Here is a 24,634-nt window from a genome sequence, read left to right as displayed (position 1 = left end):
TTATCGAGTTGTAAGAAAAAATATGCAACTTTTTTTTTCATAATTTTAATATTTGTGACTGTGCTAAAAGAAGCTATCTTTAAGCACTTAAATATTGAAATAGTAAATTATATAAATAATATATTAAAATAAAATGAATTACAAACTCTTTTAATATTAATTATGGCATTGAGTAACATTGAGTGGATAGCAAATACAAAGATGACAGTGAAAAATCAAAATCTGTAAATATATTGAAATTTTATTACAAAATATTTCTTAAAACATAACAGTAAAACTACAACTATTAACGATGCTTAAATATTTGATCATTTCGAAGATACTGAAGTATATACAAGGATACATATATAAGCATGTATGAATGTATATATGATAAATTCAAAATGACTGAAGTCCAAGCAGTTTTTAAAATTAGTTTTTTACTATTAACTCGTATGTACTTATGTTTTCATAAAAGGGCGTATAGGTATTACAATAATATATTTTTGGAATTAAAATGTACATGTATACATATGTATGTATGTATGTGCAGACACTTACTGAAGGCTCATGGTTTTGTGGGGGAATTGGGACCGCAACATTATCTACAGTGGGCGAAATTTTAATTGAACATGACAAAAACCAAATAAAGAATTTATTTTAAGAATGTGTAGTATAAAATGCCTTACGCGTGCTCAAATTTGCGTTTCCGTCACATTGAAAGGCAACTGAGTATGGTGTTAAGGGCTCGATGAAAACTAAAACGCGAATTATAACATTTACAAAATTCAGCGAAAGTTAAGCAATTGTTTAAGACATCAACATAAAAATGCTTGAGCAAAATATTTTGATTCAAAAAATTACTAAATGGCTAATAGTCTATTTATGCCTGAGGGTTACGTTAGAATATTATCAAAAAAATAAAAAAAAAAGATAATTTGTATTTTGAGTTCCCACTAAAAAAAATGATGTGAATGCGAAAACCATCATAAGCCATTACTATTGTGATGGTCAAATGCCTGTATGTATATCTTCCGCTATTATTGAAATGTGCACCTCTGTATTTCATTCCTTTCATTCATTGTTAAGAACATATCACTCATTTACTTGACTACTGTCAAAACTTAAACAAATATACGATTTTTCAGAAAATACGTTAAATATTTTCCATTGAGTACCGCCTTGCAGAAAACATTTTAAATAAACATCTTCTCAATTGAAGAGTATACAAGATATAAATAAGAATTTTGTACAATATATACATGATAGTCGCATTTTGTGACTTATGACAGTCTTCAAGTGAATGAGCGACATGTATAGACTATGCATACTAACATATGTACATGAATTAAGTATTTGTACATAAATCAGAAATTGTTACTCTTAACGAGTTATAGTTTGCTACGTTCCTACATATTTTAGATTGTAATTCATACATACTTCATACATATGCAAATGTACATATACAGTGAATCACAGGATTTTATTTTTAGCTATGTTTAACAATCAATTACTATTTGAATTTAACACTTCTAACTCCGTTGCTGCGCATGCTTTATCCATAAGTTAATTTCGATATAGCATTTATTAAAACATTTTCCATAATTGAGTTAAACTTTTAAAAGTATATAATTTGCAGTCCATTGTTGCCCCAACTTATTAGTTGTTTGCTAGTCCAGTTGGCGCAATTTAAAACTCTTTGTAACAATTGCTTGTAGTCTCAGTATACTTGCTTTACTGCGTAGTCCCGAAATCCGTTTTTGAACTATTTGAAGGAGCTGTCGCAACCGGTGGAGCACATGTGGCCTACAGCACATTGGATTAGTGCAGACTATCCCAGTTAAACATAGCGCTGCCGCTGCCGTAAAGCAATTGGTGCCCACCGGAAGCTGAAACTGTCACCGCAGATGGTTAAAGTGAACTTCAAGCCAGCAGGGGCAGCCCATAACGTCCTGCCGCCTGTACATGTTACCCCAGCCCTTGGCAAAGCTGATCTTCATGCTAAATCGGTCGATGGGTCCCAGATGGGTCTGCTGCGACTGCTTTTCAGCCAGCCATTGAGCCCTGCTAAATGGGATATAAGTTAATAATGATTGTATTAAACAACGCATCTACCAAAATAATTTACTTTTGTGTTTCGAAGGCCTTGAGACAATAGCCAGGCATCACTTTGCAAACCCGGTCCAAGCGTTCGGCCAGCGTTGGCGAGTCCACGAATAACGGCACATTACTGCGATTATAGATCCACACGTCACCATACTCCAGACTTAGAGTTAAGCCTATAACATCAAATTTCAGTTATATTTGCATATTTAGTTAATTACCCACTATTGGTACTTACCTAGACCAACCTTTTGACGCGTGCTTTGCACAGTATCCAGCGGTCTCCTCTTCCCACTCAATTCACGCAAACACATGCTCTCTCCGGCGCAGTCGACTGGTCCATCAGCGTATATATTGACTGCTGACTTCCTGGCGTGAAACAGATCACCAACGCGCTGGGCCAGTTCCCAATAGGCAATCTGACACCATACCCAGTTGGTGGCGTTTCGATCTAAAATTGATAGAGCATAACTTTTTGTTAGTTCTCTATCTAGAGAATAAAAGGCATTTTATGAGATTTGTAAACATTGAAAAGCCCTGCCGAGTTTTATAGGGTGTGCATTCGAATATAGAGGCATATATATGGAATTTACTTAAAATATTAAATCAATCAATCAAAAATCAAGTTGAACCAAATTTGGTTTTAATTTATTTGGTTCGACTATGGCCACACAGATAGGGTATGTTTGACACATCTCTGTATATAAAACCTTTGGCCTGACTCACTGACTTGTGTTTACAGCCAAAACTGCAGGCTAAGACAGGATGCAAGATGTGGATAAAGAACAAAAAAGGGTTGTGTGAAAATTTGTTATTTACCATCCAATAGACCTTAAAATCATCGTCAAAGTGCCTTGTTTCATTTTATTTGAGTGGTGTTTCACAGTTGCGTTTTTTTTTTGAGCAATTTCTAATTAAATTTGTAAGGCCCGACATAAAAACTTAAATAATAGGTATTTTACAGATTTTGAAAGTTTCACCTGCAACTATGCTAAATTGCCGGAAAACGGTTGTAAAAATGTTGTTAGTTTACCATTTGTAGAGATAAGATAATTTTGTCATGAAATTTGTAACGAATAGAACGAGACATCTCCGACCTAATAAAGTATATTCTTGAGCTACATCAACAGCTGAGTCGACACAGCTCAGTCCTATTGTCATATTTCTATGCGAACAAGTAATATTCCAAATAAAAATAAATATACCGAACATCTGATATATAGGTTGCAAGGTTTTTTAATCGCGAGCACACCAATCTAACCTGTTCTTACGTCATATTTAACTAAACCAAACAATCCGAACTAATTGCGTTTCATACAACTTGGCCAATTTTTGAACAAGGGTGAAATGATAATGTAAAATTTTACATTTTATCATGCAGAGCGCATGCAGATCTAATCGAGCGGCAAAGGCTCTCGTATACGATTCGAATTCAACCGTGCCTCAATCTCATCACTCGATCAATCTCATCCACAGATACCAATGCAGTTATTTATATAGTCTTTTAATGGCAATAATTTTGGCGCCACATCGTTACGTAAACGTGCCGCCGGTGCCTTTTGGCTTGCGGATGCCTATAATACGGCTGGCTAAAAGCACAACGAGCATAGCGACCAAATTCTAGGCATTTCTCAATAAAGAAAATACATATTAAGTAAGCTGCATTAACTGTATTGACGAAACCAGTATTTGTTGTATTTGGTGTAGACCATGAAGTTGTTCAAGCAATATTTATATTTTTTATATTATTTTAACATCTGTTTATCGTCTAAAGAAGCATTTTAACCAACTAATAACACGATAGTTTTTAATTTGTTACTTATTCGACAATCTGTCATTGAGTAAGCGTTTGAATGACCAGGTGTATAGCACGAGGAGTCGGCTATCTTCGGTACGTCTAAGATTGAGCACCCTTTTGGAAACTGGGCGGATGCAGCAACATTAGCTACTTTAATCGTTGGACTTCTATATAAATATTAAACAGCTATATAAAATATAACTTTCGATATAACGGTTTTTAAGTTAGTACGGATTGGAAAACAAGTGGAGAAAAGCGGCGGTCAAAGTTCATATAAGAAACATAAAAACAAAAAACAATCATAAAATTGTGCTATGCAAAAGCCCACTTCTACTATCTACAATTTAAAAAAAACTAATTCAATCTGTTGGAATTTAACTCTTCGTATGCTATACGTGAAACTAAATGTCACGAGATAAGCTCTATATTGATTTGTATCGATTGTATACAAACTGGGAAAGTTTTCGATCGAAATAAACGCGCTCATCACTTAAACTAGGACAAAACTACTTCACATTTTAAGGCTCCTGGGATCGGAGAAGCTTTCTTCTGGCTATTGTATACATTTACACAAAACCATTATACTCTTTTTATCCATGGGATCAATAGATTCCATGTATAAAAAGAAATACGATTTTTTATGTATCTGAACCAAACACACCCTTGACATGAAATTAAGCCTAGGTCCGTCTTTCTTTACAAACAGTTCAAATATCGGAAGTCGTCGAATCAAACGACTAAACGACAAACGTCATATAGATGTTATGGGAATGATCGGATGGGCTGAAGTAGTTTCTTTTATGAAAAACCCTTTTTTATTAATCAAGATATCTGACCAAACTCGACATTTTTGGTTTCACCAGGCTCCTCACATATAAGTCTTATCGAAATAATATGAATTCTACAAGTGTGTTTAATTTTCGGCGTGCCGAAGAGGGCATTTCTTTCTATTTTCCATGATTTGATATGAAATCAAATAACAATAAACAAGAATAATGGAATAACTACTCAATAATACACGTGTACACTATCTTCTTATAAAGATGCATGCGTGCAACTGCACATTTGTACATATGTATGTATCTGAACAAGTAGATATGCACACTGTACTATAGAATGCTATTAATGTGCATACTAAAGTGTGTATGTTGTGTACAAATAATCAAATGTAATGTACGGCATACGCTGTATAGCTTTTGCAACTCAGCTATGATGGCGAGACGGGAGTGCACGGACTCGGTGGGGCGCTGCAATCGGCTCTGGCGCCGATGCCGCCTGCTCGGGCAACCGCCATCGAGGAGCGGTATTTTCGGGATCTCGTATTTGACTCTTTGGGATTCATAGCGCCGGCTAGGCGTTGTTTTGTATTTTTCAGTCAATCTGCATGCGTCGGTATGTACATTCACGTAGCTACACATAAATACATAATTACAAACAGAAGTGCGCATCGACGAGCTACTACATCATCTTTAAATTTAGAATGTTTTAAAATCTATCTATGTGTGTGTGTGTGTGCGCGCAGTGTAAATTGGTTAGTGACCACACATGTCGGTATTGTAAGTAAATACATGTTAAACATGTACATAAATAATCACGGGTACATATTTGTCTTACCATACGCATCTATACAGGTATATATACTTTGAACCTCTTTGAAAATGGGAACAAATTAATAATGCTTTTGAGCAAATGAATGTAACAGGCAGAACGCGACATCTCTGATCGAAAGTACAAAAGCTAGATACTCATAAGGGCGACATACACGATACTTTATGTGTAGAGTGTATTATGCTTACACATATTTAACTGTATATTCTTATAAGTGCGATTAGTGTACACACAAGTTTCTTAAAGATCGATTTCTAAACATCAAAGCTATTCAAGAATAAATTTCGCATAGTGTAAGGCAAGAGGAAGCGCTGCATAAATGCGGCACGCCGAAGATCTAATACCCTTGCAGACCCAACCTTTTCATAATGCTTTTAGCGCTTTGCCCGTATCTAAGAAGCACAGGGAAAATAGTTAATGCCGAGTTTAGGCAAGATATCTTGATAAACAAAAAAGGTTTTTAAACGAAAACCTAGTTTTCGACCTATTGCAGCTATATGATATAGTGGTCCAATCCAGTTGGTTTTGACATATGTGCTGAGTGCAACAGAAAGAGGGACTTCTGCAAAGTTTCATTGAGATAGCTTTAAAACTGAGAGACTAGTTCGCATAGAAACAGACAGACGGACATGGCTCTATCGACTCGGCTGGTAATGCTGATCAAGAATATATATACTTTATGAGGTCGGAGATGGCTCCTTCTATGCATTACACATTTCACGACAAAATTATAATACCCTCTGCAAGGGTATAACAACATAGATAACGTTGTTATAATTTTCCGCACCGTTCTAATAACGCATGCAGTATAGGTCATACATAAATATGTCCACAGATATTTACGAACATCTGAATTCCTAAATATTTTTAGAACGAAAAATACTGACTCGTTGAACATTAAATACTCTTTCAGACATTTGGCTTACTGATTTTCAGATATGAGATTTGTGGCAAATTGTGAAGGTCGTAATAATTTAGTAAATGTATCTTGAAAACCACAAAATAGTTTCATACAACAACTCATTTTTCGACTGATTGTCGGATCGGATCATTCGCCGGAAAATCAGTTCGGCAACTTTTATCCCTTAACAAGGCATCGCTCTAGCCGGGATGTATATAAACTTGTTATGAAGTTTTCAGGCCATAGATATGGTAGCGAAATGCGTGTCAATACCAAAGGACAAGGCTCTAGCTTTCAAAATTGGAGATCTCGACTAAAATAATAAACTCGTTCTACGAAATATACGAGCATTCATTAAAAATACATACATATTTTTAGAATTCTTAGCCGATTGGTTTTTCTTCCGAGTTCTATACGCTCATACAGATGGACATGGGTGGACTGACTCAGCTCGTGTTCCTGATTAACAATATGTACATTCTTTATGGGGACCAAGATGCACCCTTCTGCCTGTTACATACATTTTCACGTAACTATTTACCCATTTAAACCGAGTATAGAAAAAGAGAGAACAAGAAACTGTCCAGTTCCACGAAGGCGTTAGCGGCAGCGCCATGAATGATATCATTGTCATAACGCCACTACCTCCGATCACCCTCCCGCTGTGCAGCTGGTGGTGGCGATAACCAGCCATAGCCAAGCCATTGACACTCCCGCAACCCGCGCTGCTCCACAAAGCTGTCGTAAGCAAGCGACCAAGATTTCTGCTGCTGCCATCGCTCTCGAAGTCGACGCCGACGTCGTCACTGCCGCCACACTTATTCGCATTCGCCTCGCACTATTTGTATTTGTTTTGCGCTCATTATTTATATTCGTGTTGTTTTTGCTGTTTTCGTTTAAAAGTTAATATCAATATAGAAAGTGACGACCTGACGCGGCAAACTGGCGCCACGAACAACTTGACTGCCTGGCTCGGCCCGTGCCGGCGTGCTCAAACACACGCACGCGACCGCTGCCGTAGCTCTCACACATTCTCTTCACACATGCAGAAACATGTATACACACATTGTACATAAACACAAATATATACATATGTGTGTTGTGTGTATATACACACATACATCTGTATGTTTTCAATGCACATACATACAAAAATGAGCACCTAAAGAAAGAGAGGTGCTTGCTATATCGCTGAATGCTTAATAAAGCCGCTCCAAAGATAAGGAAAAGAGCCAGAAGAGGCCACGTTCCGACTGCGGCATGGCTACAAACTCACCTTTTCCATCTGTGGTAAAAGACTCGATTCTCGGGACATACAACTGCGATTCCATTTGTTTGGTGTTATTGTTGCCCTGCACGCCCCACGCTGCCACTGACAGCCTTTCGTTGTTTTGAGAGCTTTCCTCAGTATCTAGGATTGTGGAACTCTGATCAGTTCAGTACCCTAGATAGAAGCACATTTACATACCTTTATCTCTTAGTCTCAACATTTTTGATCGATGATACGGCGGGAGTGCGGATTCTGAAAGTGCAAATGAAAAAAAGTTTTTAATATCCTGCTAGATATACACAGATGTTATGTATATTTATTTTCTATTCGGGGGGACCACGCGTAGAGCAGGTACCCTATATCTATATCTATATCTATATCTATATCTATATCTATATCTATATCTATATCTATATCTATATCTATATCTATATCTATATCTATATCTATATCTATATCTATATCTATATCTATATCTATATCTATATCTATATCTATATCTATATCTATATCTATATCTATATCTATCTATATCTATATCTATATCTATATCTATATCTATATCTATATCTATATCTATATCTATATCTATATCTATATCTATATCTATATCCTGATCGCCTAACTGAACGACTAGTGAAGCTTCCTTCGATGCTTTTTATGGTAAGTATCAAAAACAACACAGTCATATAATTGTGTTCTTCATTTTGTGTGGCTTAGGTGTCTTAGCGTCGGGCTACCAGGGAGAGGACGTTGGTTCAACTCCACCAGCTTATGTCAATTTGTATATTTTATTTAATTATGTGATTATTCACAGAGTAACAATAACAATAAATTTAGAACAACAAAAATGGAAAATAAGTGGGAAATTAAAATAATAACATAAATGTTTCTTTTGTCAACTCAACTGTCTTATCCCCGTCATATGGAGAATTAGGTTTCAAACCAGTAAGAAGACAAAATGCTTTATATTTTGGACTGATACTTAAAAAATATGATTTTTTAATAAATTAAAAAAAAACGATTTCTTTTGTTCAATTGAGACGGGTCAATTATAAAATGGAAATTTACTATGAGAAACAAGAGCAGCAATGAATTTCTTAGCAAGCGTTCACTTAGTTGATTGTGATTGGAGTATGGCGAATGCATAGAATGCATAGCTTGCTATTCGAGCGGTGCGGTATATTTATATTCTTTCGAAGTTGGAGCGAATTACACAATCAATTCAACATTATACCAGCAAAACCCAATCGAAGGGGCATTTAGAAATGCTTTGATAGGCAATCGCGGGAGGGATAGGCGATGCACAGAAGTGGGGCGAACATTTTTCCGGCATAAGCTAAAATCCCGCGGACCAAGTCTCGACATGAAATACTAGTTAACACACAAATGTTTAAATTGATTATAGAGGCGGTAAGCTTAGCGCTAAAGTCAAAATTACAATTTTTTTTTAATTTTGAAAGTATGAAAATAGTTTTAATAATAATGAAATAATAGGAAATGAATTAGTTATGTTGTGTATGTACACTTTAAACATCAGGCCTAATGGAGGCAAGGGCTAGTTTCCTCAGCATTACATAACATATTCCTTTCAATGGGCAACGTGCTGCGCTGTCACTACTGCTATCCGAGTGAGTCGGTGGGTCTATAACTTACCGACTCCCTGTGACAGAGACAGGTCGACCAAACCATTACAAATGAGTTAAATCAAGACACGGAACGTTGGATACCTGTTGGCTAGTAGAGGCGTCAGCGTTGTCGATACCACTAACCTTATAGTTTGCCCCAAAATAATTTCCAGCAGCTTTATTAATAGCCTTATCTGACAACCCAGTGTAACTTTGCATATTTTCATACAGAAGCTACAGTTGCAACAACAAAAGGTCTTTATATCGTTCTTATACAGGGACTAGACAACCGAATACTGCACCCATTTCTTACATAGTACAACATATTAATATTATAGATATCAAAAGACATACATTTATTTATTAATATTTTTTATTGTATGTTTGTAAATTAATTTTTGCATTTTGTTTTAAGAAATTTCCCCAGTGCATCCAGTCATTTTTTTGCTTTTTTAGTCTCAGTTGTTTTTAGCGTTTGCCCGACGTCTTCTTTGAGTCTTCTAGCATGCATATATGTAGTTTTCTAAAAGGTTTATGCGTCTGCGCATTAGTAAATTGATTAATAATAATTACCATTAAATACATTTCTTCTCAAACTAACAAACGAATGCATAACTGTTTTTTTAATGGAAAATGTTTAATAAAGTAAATATGTTATGTATTTGTACTGTATCTTTAAATAAATTTAAGCACTAACACTATAAGACCGATGAATGTCCAGCATTACAGACATTTAAGCTTCTTTTTATACACACACAAACAAAAACACACAAATTCCCCCAAACACATCTCGTAGTTGCGCACCTTATGCACCGTCTGTGTTTTTTCTTAATTTTGTACGCACTATGTATGGGATCTGCATTCCCATATTCTCATTCACATATAAAAGTATAAATATCTTACCAACGCACAAGCTTGTACATTTGAAAATCAATTCTCATATTAGGGGGAACGAGGATGCATCAAGATAGTGACTTTTCCCTTATCTGTGTATAATTTATCCAGAAAAAAACCGTCAACATACAGGCATTACTCATATGCAAAAGTCTTTCCGTTCGTCTATCCGATTGTATAAAGGTTTCGATCTCAGAGACTTCGTAGTACAACATTGTAAGATTGATCTAATCGGAAGAAGCTATGCTCAATATTTTAGATCTCTAGCCTAAATTGCCTTTGAGATCGACGCGTTCATACATAACAGGACAGGTAGACATGGCCAATGGTTTATAACTATAATCGTACGTTGCAAGCATTGCATGCCATTTTGAGGATAACTCTTGCATTATTATAAACATACCTTTTAAAACCATATATTTTTCATAATGGGTATTAAATGCTTCAATTAATCAAATAGCATGTGCCGCAACTAAATTATTTTGACGGCATCAGCAAGTTTCAGCCTCAAATGTCAAAAGTTGGACAAAAGTTGGGCAAAAGAAGCTGTTTTATAACAGGTTTCCAGAAATTTCTATTAGTACTAACCCAATGGGTGCTACAGGGTACAATCCCAAGATATGTCACAAAATCACGTTTTTTTTATGACAGCGAGAGACATCGCGGCCCTCTTCGCTCGCGTTTTGCAATGCATTTTCAACTTAACAACTTGGACTGGTCCAGTCGGGAATGCAGCGGTTAGAACTACCATGGAGAACTAAAGATCGAATGTCATTGGCATGGTGAAGATATGTCCTTAGTAGTACAATATTTCCGGCTTATTAATCTTCGTCAATAACTTGTTGAAGATATTATTGTAAAGGCAGCGCTTTATATATCATGAAGGCAATAAAGAATTTTTAACAATAACATAATATTGTGGTCCTATCCGGCCTACTATCTACCGTCCCACATACCTAAGTGTAGTGTCCTTATTGAACAACAAAGGCTCAATAAATAAAGATCATGGTCTATTAATTGTAAATAGTTTGGAGAGCTAACCAAGACTACGGGTTGAAATGCGCGTGTTTAAGACAAGCTGTACGATGAGATCATGCTTCACAGAAATAGTACAATATTAGTATTCGAGAATACATGCACATACATACATACATACATACATGTGCACGTACATACTACAAAAACCAAAGCAAAGCCAACCCGAAACAGAAACAAAAACAACAAAATCAGAAAAGAAAACAAGTAGAAGTGTTTGAGAGAGCTCTACTAAGAGATACCCTGTACTCACACATAAAGATGATTCCAAAAATAAATAATTGAAACAATAATACATATATTATGACTAAAATGTTGGAATTAGTGTGTCCACAAAAAACGGCTGGACTGCCAACCAGACGGATCTGACTTTATCGGATCAACTATTGATGCGCCGACCAGACACAGCTGCACAAGCATATATACCCAATTTCCCCATTTTATGGGCATAAACACAGCAACAAACTTGAGCCAGGCCAGGCCAAACATCAGCGCGGCTAAATAAAAATAAATAAATAAAATAAATAATGTTTGCATATCAGCCAGCAGCACTGGGGGACATTTTATTGGCGCACAAATCGTTTGATGTGCGGCATTCGCCGCTGGGAGCGGAGGAAGCTGGCGCTGCAGACGTCAGCAGTGCTAGAAGCGGCAACGGCGCCGTCGACTTAGTTAGCCCGGGTACCAGTTAAACCTGATTACGTTTGGCCGCTGTTGCCGCTGCTGCCGCCACGCCGCCTCCGCCGCGTGAACGAACGATTCTACGAACGATTCCCAATGAAAACGCGAAGCCAAGGCGAAGGCAAAGGCGAAGGGAGCAGTAAAATTCCAACATTGCCTTAATCGCCCCAAAGAAGCGGCGTGGCGTGGCGTGTCTGACTGTCTAAAAAAGCAAGTGATTTTTGCTTGCCTCGCCGCCATCGACATTTGTTTGATTGATTGGATTGTTTCCACAAAAATAAAATATATATATATATTTAAGAATCAACCAAGAATGTTCTAATCTAGATATCTTGACTATATGTTAATATACAATATACAATTTTATTTTTGGTTTGCATAAGGAATGACAATGTTTCTACTGAGTATCTCCAGTCAATCATTTAAAAGCATTAAACATTAGTACATGGTTTATTAAGAGAGGTAGAACTTCTGCAAAAACGTTTTTTTTTTTTGTCAGAACTGTCTGGCGAACGGACATTCTATTTTGTGTAGATAAGCAGCAGATACATATACTCAAATTCTTTAGTATGTCCCGATCTATGTAGCTGCAGCGCTTTCGCTACAATTCCAGGAACTGTGCTCCCTTGGCCGATGTGGAAGGAACTACATTAGCGTCTTGTTCAACGGGCTCGGCGCCATCATTGAAAAAAAAGAAACCTGTCCCAGTCAGTATCGGGAAGTTGATTCACCGACAACAGACCCCAAACGAGAGATGCTGATGCTGCGGCTGCAGCTGCCTTACAGTCGAGCAGGTAAATGCGGCACGAACCATGCTTTAATACTTCCAAAGGCATGTTTACCTTACCAGCGTGTATCAGGGAGATGCTCGTTATTTATTTTTTTGAACATGCACTTTAAAGGCAAAAAGTACAATGGTTGTTACCAAAAAACGAACAGTATTTAGTTTTAATAGTAATTGTGCTTATGTTACACAGCATAAAATACATGTATATGTGTGTATATGCATGTCTGCATATGTCTCCGTATCTACCAAACTGAATTAAGCTCTACGAATCTGATAAGGTTATACACATTGAGCACAAGTAATTAAAATAAAGCAAATACAAATCAGATCTAATTTATCGTGATTGAGTAGAAACCCTCCAATCAAACCTGTTCCTGTATGGGATACGAAAACTTAACTTAACAAACTATAGAGTTTTAGTTATAATATTCTCTGAGGTCGAGATCAATTCTGATCATCATCCGATCATGATAATATTGCCTTAAGGTGTACGAGTTCTTTATGGAGTGACTTACATATTTTTCAAGAATCACACATTTCATGAATATGTTTATTTCCTTTTAGAAGAACATAAAGGTATTTCCGACTAATAATACATATCTCGTAGTCGGTTTGGGCTGAGCGTTGATAACCAATCAGTCAGTCAGTCAATCATTCAGTCAGTCAGGACAAAGATTGATTGACTGACAACGCACAGCCCATACCGTAAGAGCTAGAAAGCTGAAGTTTTCACTGTAGCTACCTAATGTGATGTAAGTGCACGTTAAGACGGGGTTTCGGGAAATTCCACACGCAAGTGGGGAATCGCGAAATAGATTGTATGAATCTCCTCCTGGGTAGAAATGGGGTCCAAGATTTGGGTGGTGACGTTTCGCGATCAAATTCAATTAGAAGGATTTATATAAAAAACTATTCGAGACATGTTTGACATTTTTCGCAAAGTCAAAGCTTTGTATGAACGTTTCTGGTCGCCATCCGATCGGCTTAAAAAACATTTTTAAAGATTTTTGTCAAAATTCATTAGATGGTTGTTTCGCACTTTTTAAAAAACCTTTCCTCCATGTTGGAAATGGGGTTCAAATATTTGGTGGGTAATGATATGTGTTCAAATTTATTTTCAAATCCAAAGATCTATATGAAGAATCATTTAAGACTTTTCAGATTTTTCGCATAATCAAAGTATTCTCAGTAAAAAGTGCGATTCTAAGATTTTTTTGTTGAAATTTTAAGTTGTTTCCGATTTGCAGCAATATTATTTTCAAAGCTCTTCATAAAAACTTAATGAACCGTGAAAATTTGGCGAAAAAACTTAACCAGAATTGCTGGCTTATTATCGGTTTTAAACTCATTTTCAAAGATCATTATCAGAACTTTTTTGATACGGGCCTGTACTAAGTTGAAAGATAATATCTAAAATTTGTAGCACAAAATGTTTCACGGACAAGGCCGGGCAATACCCGCCAATTTATGTATATACATGTAGACAATATTAATAGGTATTTAGTATTTATCCAAAAATGAAATGAAACGAAATATTCTCCATTAGTGTTTACTATAACGAGCCTACAAACCACATTTGGTATTAAGCTCTTCCTATTTCCAGGTTACACTTAAAAAAACTAAGTCTAAAAATCGTAATTATTCAAATGCGAGGATGTATTGAAAAATTATAAGCTCGATATAATTCTTTCAACACGACTCACGAAAGAAACTTATGGAAAATACGATATAAATTAGGCTTAAGGAATTAAATAGGTTAACATAGTGTGCCGACTGACGATATCCTGAAAAAACTCCAAGCTGCCGAAACTTACATTGTACTATGTAAATTCAATTGGAGCTATAAATAAAATATGCATGTAGCATTTTCCAACATGACTTACCTGTATCGATTGGGAGGTGTATGCGATACCAGTGCAGTGGGTTGCAGCAGATGTAGACGGAATCCAGCGCACTGGGGCAAGTGGGCAGGCGCCTTAGCTCTTTGGCATCCCTGAGGTCGGACCAAAAAAAAAGCTGGCACGTGGTTACGTGCTGCAGCTCGTCCATGGGCGAAGTGCACTTGATCAGAATGCACTGCAAGTAGCTCGGGGAGGTGGATATGAGAGCCCGGTTGGCCGCAAGCGAGTCGCGCTTGTGAGGTGGGTCCACGCGACTTTTTACTGCCTGAAGTAGCTCGGCTATCTGCTTGTTCTTGAGCTTTTTCAGCAGCGCATTGAAGATCTGATTCGGTGTACGGTGGCGAAAAGTTGCAGTCATTACTGCTCCACCTGCGGACAACGCTGTTGAGTGGGGTAGCATTGGGCAGGTGGGAGTGGATGTGTGCTGACGGCTCAGGAAGTGGCATCTGTTGTCGGGCGGGGTCGTTTTCGAAAAGAATCCACTGCTGGATTCTGTCGCGTCGCCGCCCCCGCAGCAGTTGCGAAACATGTTCGCCGCTGTCATCGCAAAGGTCGCCGCGGGAGTCGATGGGTGTGCATTGGAACACGGAGGCACCAGCACCCCACAAGGTCCGTTTTCGTCGCTCAACATATCTTCGCCAGAGCTTGCGTAGCTGTATCCATCTTTGATAAAGGAATAGTCCGATTCCTCTGTCGCCGAGGCGGACACGGACATGTCTGCTTCCCCATCTGTGCGGTACGAAGGTGGCTGCTGGTCCAGTGTTGGATGCTGGTGACAGTGGATGAGATGATAAGAGCCTGAGCAGTCTATGGAGCAGGGTATTGAACAGTATGGTGGCGGGGGGCTGTTCAGCTGCCGCATCACCGAAGACTGATCCGCACAGCAGCAGCAGCTGGCGCATGTTTGAAGGTGGCGTTGATGTGGAGGGTGAAGCGGCTGTAGTTGCTGCGTGGGTATCGGTGTCCCATCCGCATCGCACGTAGCCGGATTGTTTCTTGACGCATAACGCCATAGTTCTTTTTTCTTTTCGCTTGGGAATATCATGGAGAGACATCAATTTTTTTGGTAACATCGATCTTATCGAATGTGCATTATTTAAGTTAATCAACTTTATTAGAACGCACTCATAAGGCCCGGCTAGTGGAGGTTTGGATTGGTTTGTGATATGTACGGTGGGTTAGGAGTGGTTTATGTTACTGTTACTTCTTTCTAATTAGACTAACTATAGAGTTAGTACAAACATATATGTACATAAATGTATATACATATATTTATTAGACGTTGACTAGGGTATCGCTGTAGTCTCGAGTTCCTCTGTATCGCTTATAAGGCTTTAAGCCGTGATATGACCTTGATTCAATTGCTTTGATATGAACTCTGCAAAAAAAAGAAGAGAACAAATTATCATTATAATTATTTCTATATACATAACGTAACTATAACAACAAGAAATAATTAAGGAAAGACAGTACCCTATTTGAAAGTAACTAGTGCTGCTGAACGCAAGAAACCAAGAAGAATTTCAAATCTGTAGTCAATATACCCGTATTTGACTGTTCTACTGTTGCCGAAATCACGCTAATCAGTTGCTCATATGCGACACAATTTATATAGTTTTTCTATTCACTTTTGAATTTATTACTTTGTTGTCAAAATAAATAATGATTTTGGGACATGCAAAGGATGGTACTTCCGACCCTTGTAACCTATAAATAAATAATCACAACATATGCTGGTCAGTGTATCATTTTAATCAGGTCGAAGGGCTGAGTTAGTCTACTTGTATCCGTCTAAATACATGAACGCGTCAATCTCGGAAAATATAAACTGTATAAAGATGATCCTTGGCGAGCTTCATACATGCAGGAATAAAGTCAAATACATATTTAGTATCTGTTTTATTCTGAAATAACTTCGTTGTTTGCAGTCCGATATTTATTAATTGTTTGGGGCCTGTATTGCACCTAAATGGATGTAGTTACCAAACCCCCGGCCTTTATGGGATCTTTTTCATTTTAAAAGGAATGTAAAAAGGTATGAAGAAAGTACTTCATTTCTGACAGACGTAAACATCGTTTTTTTTCAGGCTTCGAGTTGAAAATCTATTGTTATTGATTTCGTGTAAGCAAGACGAGTTATGGATTTAGAATATACAAAAGTAAAACAATTCCAATCTCTTATTATTTTTGTTCATAAATGGGTGCATATTTAGACACACGCAACCAGATACAGCTTTCGCTATCTCGTGGGTAAAGGATATAACAGATAGCATTATTTAAAAATCCAAATATTTATTGATTGGGGTCCTAGCTCGCCCCCATCAACCGACCATCAATCAACCCCATCATCTACTTGCCTTCGATCTACACTCCAACGTCATAGTATCATTTACTGAACTAATTAGCGGCATCCATATACATATACTATAGCAATTGCAATGCTATTAATAGAATTAGTAAAAGATCGCGCGAATATGAATGTTTGTGTGCACATGTACACAGAAAATGCGTAAGCTCTGCGTTATCTGCCACGTGGGTTACTTATATGACCACAGGTTTTATTTAATAATTTCTGTGCTTAGCCGATCTTGATAGAATTCTACAGTAGATTTTATAGTATGGAATATTTGTTTAGTTGCACAAAGGCTACATCCAAAATGTAATGGCTTTGGTGACAATTATTAAAAATATAGTTGACTCAATGGCAAATAAACAGGGTTATTTACCGATGGTTTTAAACAATATATACTACGTTAAAAATATTACGACTCTAGCTCGTATTTATTTATTTTATTATATTTCCTAATGGTCGACAAAAACGTGTATCTTCCTATCTATTTAATACATCAAATTATGAAAATTAAATGCTAAAAGAATAATTAAAACACACCATTTTCTAATAGCATGACCGACCGATGGAGGTGTTTTATTTAGCCTACAGCTAAGAAGGAAGGTGTTCGTAGAGAAAATAGTTTTCTTAAGTAAAAATGAAAAATAATCTTAGTTTTCTGTATCATTGAGGAAAAAACAATAAATGGGAAACACGAAAGAAGTTATTAATAAAGAAAGGAAATTTATGGTTAAGCCGATAGGATAAAGAGATAGTGATAGGAAATACCAGACCCGATGTGGATTGTATAGCCTGTCCGGCACGCTATGCCCTTGCTCATAGCTGGGAATGGTCAATGAGTTCCCGAAGTTATCCCAAACGCAACGTTTTTATTAAGGGTAGAGAAAGTTCGACAGAGAAACGGATAGAGACGGATATTGATACTGACCAAGAATATATACATTTGATGGTTGAAAATGCTTTCACCTGTCACATATGTGCATTTGCACAAAATCATTAAATGAGGCCCGCTCCCATCGTTAGTATGGGATTTAAATACGTCCAAGACAAAGCCGGGAAGACCCGCTGGCATATGTATAAATGTATGTATGTATATTCATTAAAACGCAACTATTTTTACTATTTTACTGCCCGTGGTACGTATGTAATAAAATCAATGTTTTCAAAAAGCTTGGAAAATGATATTGAAACTGAGCGGACGGTAAACAAAGAACTTTCATACTAACGTTTTCCGCCAATTAGAAATTTGCAAATAAGTTTGAAGCAAATCGGACAAAACCTAAAACTTCACCAAACAAATCTTTGAAATTCACTTTCCAAGGAAGTTGTTTAGATTTTGCGAAAAATGTGAAACATGTCTCAAATGACTTTTTATGTAGATCTTTGGAAATGAATTTGAGCGTTTCAAACAAGGAGGAATTGATTTTTCGAAAAGTGTGCAGCACCCCTCAAAATGAATTTGGACAAATTTCTTTGAAAATGAGTTTGAGGCCGATTGGATGGTAAAAAAAAGGTTTCATACAACCATTTTCACACATGCGGGTGGATTTTCCCGAAACCCCGTCTGAGCGTGTACCCTCATCACATAAGGTAACTACAGTGAAAATTTCAGCTTCCTAGCTTTTACGGTTTGGGCTGTGCGTTGATCACCAATCAGTCAGTCAGTCAATCAGGAAAAACCGTTTTATATCCATATAGATATAGAGATGAACAAAACGAAATAATAGAATGAAAAACAAATTTAGTATTAAAAAAATACATATAATTAAAATAAAACTGCAGTTTACATGTTTGTACATATACATATGTATGTGCATACGTAGATACATTTGCATGTATGCTCCATGGGCAGATGCACCGAACATATTTTATAATACACACACATGCCTATGGACAGACAAATGTACATGTATATATATTAAACTTATGCAATATGTGTGTAGTTCTTATCAAAGCTTTAAAAAGCTCAAACACAACGCACAAGTAGAGAATCAAGGCGCATGAGTAATGCGCCCATCAGAACAGCGGACTCCGACAGCGCAGCATCACCGACTACCGCTAACGCTGACAAAGGCCGCTGCAGTTAACAACCCAAATACAAAACTGTGGCCCCTACGACCATTTTGTTGCTGGCTGCTCGCTGGCATTTCTTGCGCTCCTTATCGCGACGGCAACAGTGGCGCCGCCAACATGACGGCACGACTACACGCTCAGACGAACATACAAATGTATATATACATACGTATGCATGCATGTACAAATGAACGTTGTATACATACACACACACACACACACGCGCGTATTGAATATACTTGCTTGCGTGCCAGCTAGAGGCAAAGTCAGGGCAACAACGCGATGAGACGAGACGCAATGAGGCACAGGCGCCACAGTGGGCGCCACTGACGTAAACGTAATAAAAGAAATAATAGTAACGATGTCGGCGGCGGCGTCGTCGCAATGGCGCCACCAATATAAACTTATATCAGACAGACACGAACAACGACAGCGCCAGCAACAACAATACAACAACGATACGATAGACCGACGGTCGGTTGGTCGCTCGTTCAGTCGGTTTGTCAGCCGGTTTGACAAGTTGAAGAATCAACAATTTGAGGTGAATTAAAAAGAGCGAGAGCGCAAAAGCAAGTGCACAAGAGAGCATCGTGTCAGTGTGTGTTGTCTTTCGTGTGTGTTGTGTGCGGGCGCACGTGTGTGTGTATAAGCGCGCATGCGAGTGTGTGTCAGTGGCTGAAAAACAACACATTTCCGAATTCTTTTGAAAATTCAACAAGTACATATGTACATACATAAATGCAACTATGATAACAGCCGCATATACAATTTGGAACAAGGATATTCGCTTATATTGCCAAAAAGATTGCGTCTAAAATAAATAAGCACATAAATACATACGGATGAATGCACTCATGGTAATGCGTACGCAAGACGTACGTGCACGAATACCTACATATGTACATAACATTATCGTCGTCAGCTAACATGTACATACATATGTATGTCACCATACTTTCAAATGTACCTACATACATACAATGTATATGCATGTGACACTTTTGGCGCCACTACTATTTATGTTTAGTGACGCCGGTAAAATACCCCAAATATTTATGTGCAAAATTACTAGAGATGGGCGTTTCTTAAACACGCACGGACTTACCAGAGCATGGCCAAGTGTAGCCCAACACGGTCAAGAAAAGAGATACATGTATGTATGTACATACATACATTATTTAACAAACTTAATAGCGGGAGCTGCATTCATTGCATAATATTTGTCTATCTCAAGTTCTTACGAAACATCGATTGGGCTTCATCGAAAGTTTTACCTGATAATATCGTTTTTACTGTACATAGCTGCAGGTTGGGGCAAATAAGAGCAGCAAAAAATTACAATTCAAATAATTATAATTTTCCTTTCATTATTTTTACAACTCAAATAATGTAATATGTAGTCCTTGTCAGTCGTTATTTTAGTTTTTAATTAAAAACAGAAGTTTTTTTTGCAATTGAGGCAAGACGATATACACACATATATGCATATATATTCTATGTGTGGGTGCTGGGTCTGTGTGGATTTCAACACAAATTCTTCGTTTGTCAGTTGCCCTACATATAGGATAACGGTTGTAGAACCTTGTATGAAAAAACGTGACATCAAGAGACTGCGTGGATAAGCTGTCGTTTGATCGTGTCAGCCTGGCACGAGGGATCATGGGTTCTAGCACTAACCATGGAACATACATATGTTCTAGCCAGTCGCCATCTAAACTATATTTCTAATCTTTTAAATCAATTTTAACTAATATTTGTTTCGGAAGTAACGAAATGTGCATCGAAAATAATACGCATCAACACACCTGGCTTCATCAGTTTTTTTTTTCGTGTGCATCACGAGTATTGTTTTTAAATATTATATATTTTTTCTTAATTTTTTGTCGCATTGTATACAGATTTGAAATAATTCGCTTTTTGGATACCACCCCCAATTCCCCCAAGCTTAAAGGTCGAGCCCCGTTTATGCATTGCCCATGTTATGCCTTGAAAATCATATGTAGATCGGACTATAAGCACCGATGCTTTTTAAGGAATGAAGCTAAGTTACAACCGCAGTGTAAGATCCCTTCCGCCTAGATCCCTTCTGTTTTCTTTGTTACCTTTTCTATTCATATTAATGACTTTAAATACCTTTAGTAATTACGATTTTATACGAAGAGACATGCGTATTCACAATATTTGCAATTTATATAATTCCTTTTAACACTTTAATTTGTATACCCGGAGGCAAAAGTATCTGAGGTGATATTCCGGTCGGAAAATATAATTGTACACAAACTATACGTAACAATACAAATAAGATAGCAACAAATATATTGAACATACTTACTTTATTGGTAGGGTTCATCCATGACATCCTCATTATCCTTTTTGTGTAAAATATATCAATCTTATGTTGTGATATGTTGATGTATTGCAATTTTTGATATGTATGCGGGGTTCAATCACAACTATTTAAAGATTCATGTTGGAATTGATAAGCAATATTATATATCGTACTCATTGGCAAACATATCGGGTTTGCTTGATTCACATCCACAGAAACTGTTGCGCGTCAACATACGAGGTACAAAGGGTAATTGATTATTTTTAGTTTGGTTTAGCACTGACCGACCGTCAATCTTTCTTCACAAGTCAGCTGTATTTTTCAGCCTACAACAACTTTACATACAAAAACATATTCATATCCATAAATAAACACTAAAATAATTGTGTGCGTTTCCGAAGAAATGTAATTCGTACGTGGTAAATTTAGCCCCAAGTTAATTGTCGTTGCTAAACAAATAAATAATAATAGAGCCAATCGTTATTGCGAGAGGCTTATTTAAGTTTGGGTGTCAAATGTCTGCTGTTCATATATTTAAGCAGCTTTATTTTTTAGCCACGTGCAAAAAATGCGCTTTTAGCAATATTTGCGCATATTTTAAATGTTTTCCTAACGCATTTATTTATGCTTGAATCCGATCTTATTTATTTGTTTAAATTTTAATAAATTGGAAAATCTTATGTTTGGTCGCAAAACCTTGTGAGAACTTGAAGGCGACTGCGCAATACTCTGTATTTTGTTTTGCCCATATATCATTTTTGCACAAATTACAATTGTATTTAAATCATTTCCAGACTCCTTTTTGGAAAGAACTCACGAAACATATGCTACTATTATTTAACGCAAATAGATACGCATAAACAAAAGTAAAAGAAAAAAATACACCCAATGGCATAATCACTGAATGTTGAGAATGCAAAGAAAATCAAGCATAGAAACTAAAAGAAAATAGATTAAACATAACATAAAGGAACTAAAGTTTCAAGTGTTGATAAGCTCCCAAATTACGATAAAATCAAAATATTTTATTGGAAATTTACAGAAGTCGTAAAATAGGATATGATATTTCTTATATGTTTTTGCATGCAATATATATATATATATATATATATATATGCATGCATACATACAGACATATGTCTGCTTATATACACGTATTATGGTTTGCATTGATCAATCTTCTTTACGTTTTACATTCGGTTAGTTGCGTTATAACCGTTATTCAATGCTGCATTCACGTTGCGTACAGCTAAATTGTTGTTTATCGTTAATTTTTTTACATCGCACTTTTCGGGTGCCGTTATTCCTCCACATCATTTAATTCTCGCTACGGCTTACATTTATGAACGTTGACGGCGTCGAAATTGCGTTTGTTTGTCACTAAACGCTTTACATTTCACTTCACTTTTTACTTGTACAATACTCGATTATGAAAACTAAGAAATATTTATAAAACGAAATGTCAAAACAGCATGGAAACGCGGACGCCGTGAAAGCAATTGTCGTTTGTCTACGTTTATTGCATTTATTTGTTGGTAACGCCCGCGTTCACAACAAAAAATGTTCGTGTAGAAACCGAAAAACCACGTCCGTTCACTACGAAAGTTTCTTGCGTTTTGAGAGAGTATGCATATGTGTGTTTTTGTATCTGTCGGATGTGTGGTGAATTTGCCACTGCTCACTCTCGCACACAGCTACAGCCGTTGCACTAATACAGAAGCACAATGTTCCGCACATTTAAGCCACTTGAAGTTGGCCGCACGCAATTTGTGACTCACGTTAAGTTGGCTGTGCGCAATTTTAAGTCTCGTGTAGTTGGAATTTTACTGGGTAATTCAATAAGTTGAACACAACATTTAAATTATATACACATGTAAGCAGATGTGCATATGTATCTGTAAGCTAACTTTAATGATTTAAAACTAGTATGTATTATATCTAATAAAAGAATACGTTTTGTATGGATTTTCAATAAAACAGATCCTTATTAATAAAATCAGAAAATCAAACAAATTTGCCGATAATATAATTTAGTTTTAAGAATTGCGTACTCAGGAGGGCTGAGCAAAGAATTCAACAAAAACTGATAAATAGCCATATCAGTTGCAGTCTCTGCGTTCCGGTCTGCCGGACCAGTGGCGCCCCTTTAAGGACGCACACATACATACACACATGCATACACACACAGACGCTTAGTGGCCAAAAGAGATCAAAGAAACATCGGACAGCCTGATGGCCAGCTCCAGCAGAGATAATTGTCTTGGGTTTGGACGACTTGAAAACATAAAAGCAAATAGGCTGCTGTCATTACGATAATAACAGGTCGTGAACGCAGGGTTTTGCGACGACGATGGCGAGACGACTGTAGGATGTTGGCAGAATACTGACTCACTTCACCACAGAATATTTCAGATGAAGTTTCAAACAATATTTTTCTGCTTTATGAAACAGGAAGCTAACGTTATGTCAAGGTTTCGGATCCACAGCTTAAATACTAGACCTTATTTTGATGTACTGCTACTGCGCCCACGGAATATATGAGATTCAGCCAGTGTATAAAAAACGATTGCCAACAAATACTCTCCAGGATTTGTCCATGCTCGAAAGTGGAATTTCCCAAAACTACAGTAAAAACGTCAGTTTCCCAGCTGTTACGATTTGAAGGACTAAATCTTTCTGTACTGAGATGAATTATTGAATTTACCTAAGGTCGCCCGTTTCATCAATTTTGAGACTTGGGTACAAATTAGCTTATCCTTGCTTAGAAAAACGTGTAATTGGGTGAAGCTCAGAATCACAGTTCCATCTATGTCCTTCTGAGCCTTAATAAACCTCTCACGAGTGAATGCTGCTGCTGTTTGGCACTGACAATCATGGGCCCAGCAGTTAGTAGAATAACTTGGGTGGTCGATGACGCATTCCTGCTAAATTCCGTATGTATTTTATGAGATGAGCGCAATTAGGAGCCTAAAACAAATAAGATATCATCAGCGCACAAGTTCTGCTAAAGCAAACTTGTTAAAAAACCATTAAAGAGCAGAGCAACAGAGAAGTAGCCCCACAGTCAGGAACCTGTTTGACCATCACCGCATCGTAATCGTCAACTTATTCCTGTATATACTTCAGCGCAATCGTTGCGTGTCTGTCTCTTCGACTTCACGATTGAGAATGCATTTCACCCGTGGGGTTAGGTGTAGAGATGTGCGAGAGCCAAATTGCCTTTTGTGACACAAAAACGGTGGATCTAACACGACTAAAATTTACCGACCATGTCATGACTAGGTAGTATTATGCATG

General features: G+C 37.2%; 1 protein-coding gene across 6 annotated transcripts; it reads right to left on the bottom strand.

The window, feature by feature from the left end:
- Nucleotides 1-160: 160 nt before the first annotated feature.
- LOC115764944 (mothers against decapentaplegic homolog 7) lies at nucleotides 161-23,224 on the bottom strand. Of its 6 annotated transcripts, none has more exons than XM_030708260.1 (8): nucleotides 22,525-23,219; nucleotides 21,341-21,555; nucleotides 14,568-15,963; nucleotides 7,858-7,911; nucleotides 7,666-7,800; nucleotides 2,321-2,533; nucleotides 2,108-2,258; nucleotides 161-2,046 (listed from the first exon to the last, which is right to left on the bottom strand). In XM_030708260.1, exons 3-8 carry the CDS (start codon nucleotides 15,628-15,630, stop codon nucleotides 1,878-1,880), a joined length of 1,785 nt encoding a protein of 594 aa, XP_030564120.1. In that variant the 5' UTR covers nucleotides 15,631-15,963; nucleotides 21,341-21,555; nucleotides 22,525-23,219; the 3' UTR covers nucleotides 161-1,877. The 6 variants fall into 6 exon arrangements, with proteins under 6 accessions (XP_030564120.1, XP_030564123.1, XP_030564122.1 ...); XM_030708263.1 differs by having other exon boundaries at nucleotides 22,532-23,219; XM_030708262.1 differs by having other exon boundaries at nucleotides 21,341-21,672; nucleotides 22,676-23,219.
- Nucleotides 23,225-24,634: the final 1,410 nt, after the last annotated feature.

The sequence above is a fragment of the Drosophila novamexicana genome, unplaced genomic scaffold, assembly GCF_003285875.2.
Source record: "Drosophila novamexicana strain 15010-1031.04,08,12 unplaced genomic scaffold, DnovRS2.1 tig00000877-arrow-arrow-pilon, whole genome shotgun sequence".
Taxonomy (NCBI): Eukaryota; Metazoa; Arthropoda; class Insecta; order Diptera; family Drosophilidae; genus Drosophila; species Drosophila novamexicana.
The sequence above is the reverse complement of the archived record's forward strand: the minus strand, read 5'-3'. Positions and strand labels throughout refer to the sequence as shown.

Coding starts and splice junctions, on each gene's coding strand:
- LOC115764944 (XM_030708260.1), bottom strand. CDS start 15,630: ATGATATTCCCAAGCGAAAAGAAAAAAGAACTATGGCGTTATGCGTCA. Junction 7,912..14,567: donor ACACCTCCCAATCGATACAG/GTAAGTCATGTT, acceptor TTGCACTTTCAG/AATCCGCACTCCCGCCGTAT. Junction 2,047..2,107: donor AAGGCCTTCGAAACACAAAA/GTAAATTATTTT, acceptor TATCCCATTTAG/CAGGGCTCAATGGCTGGCTG.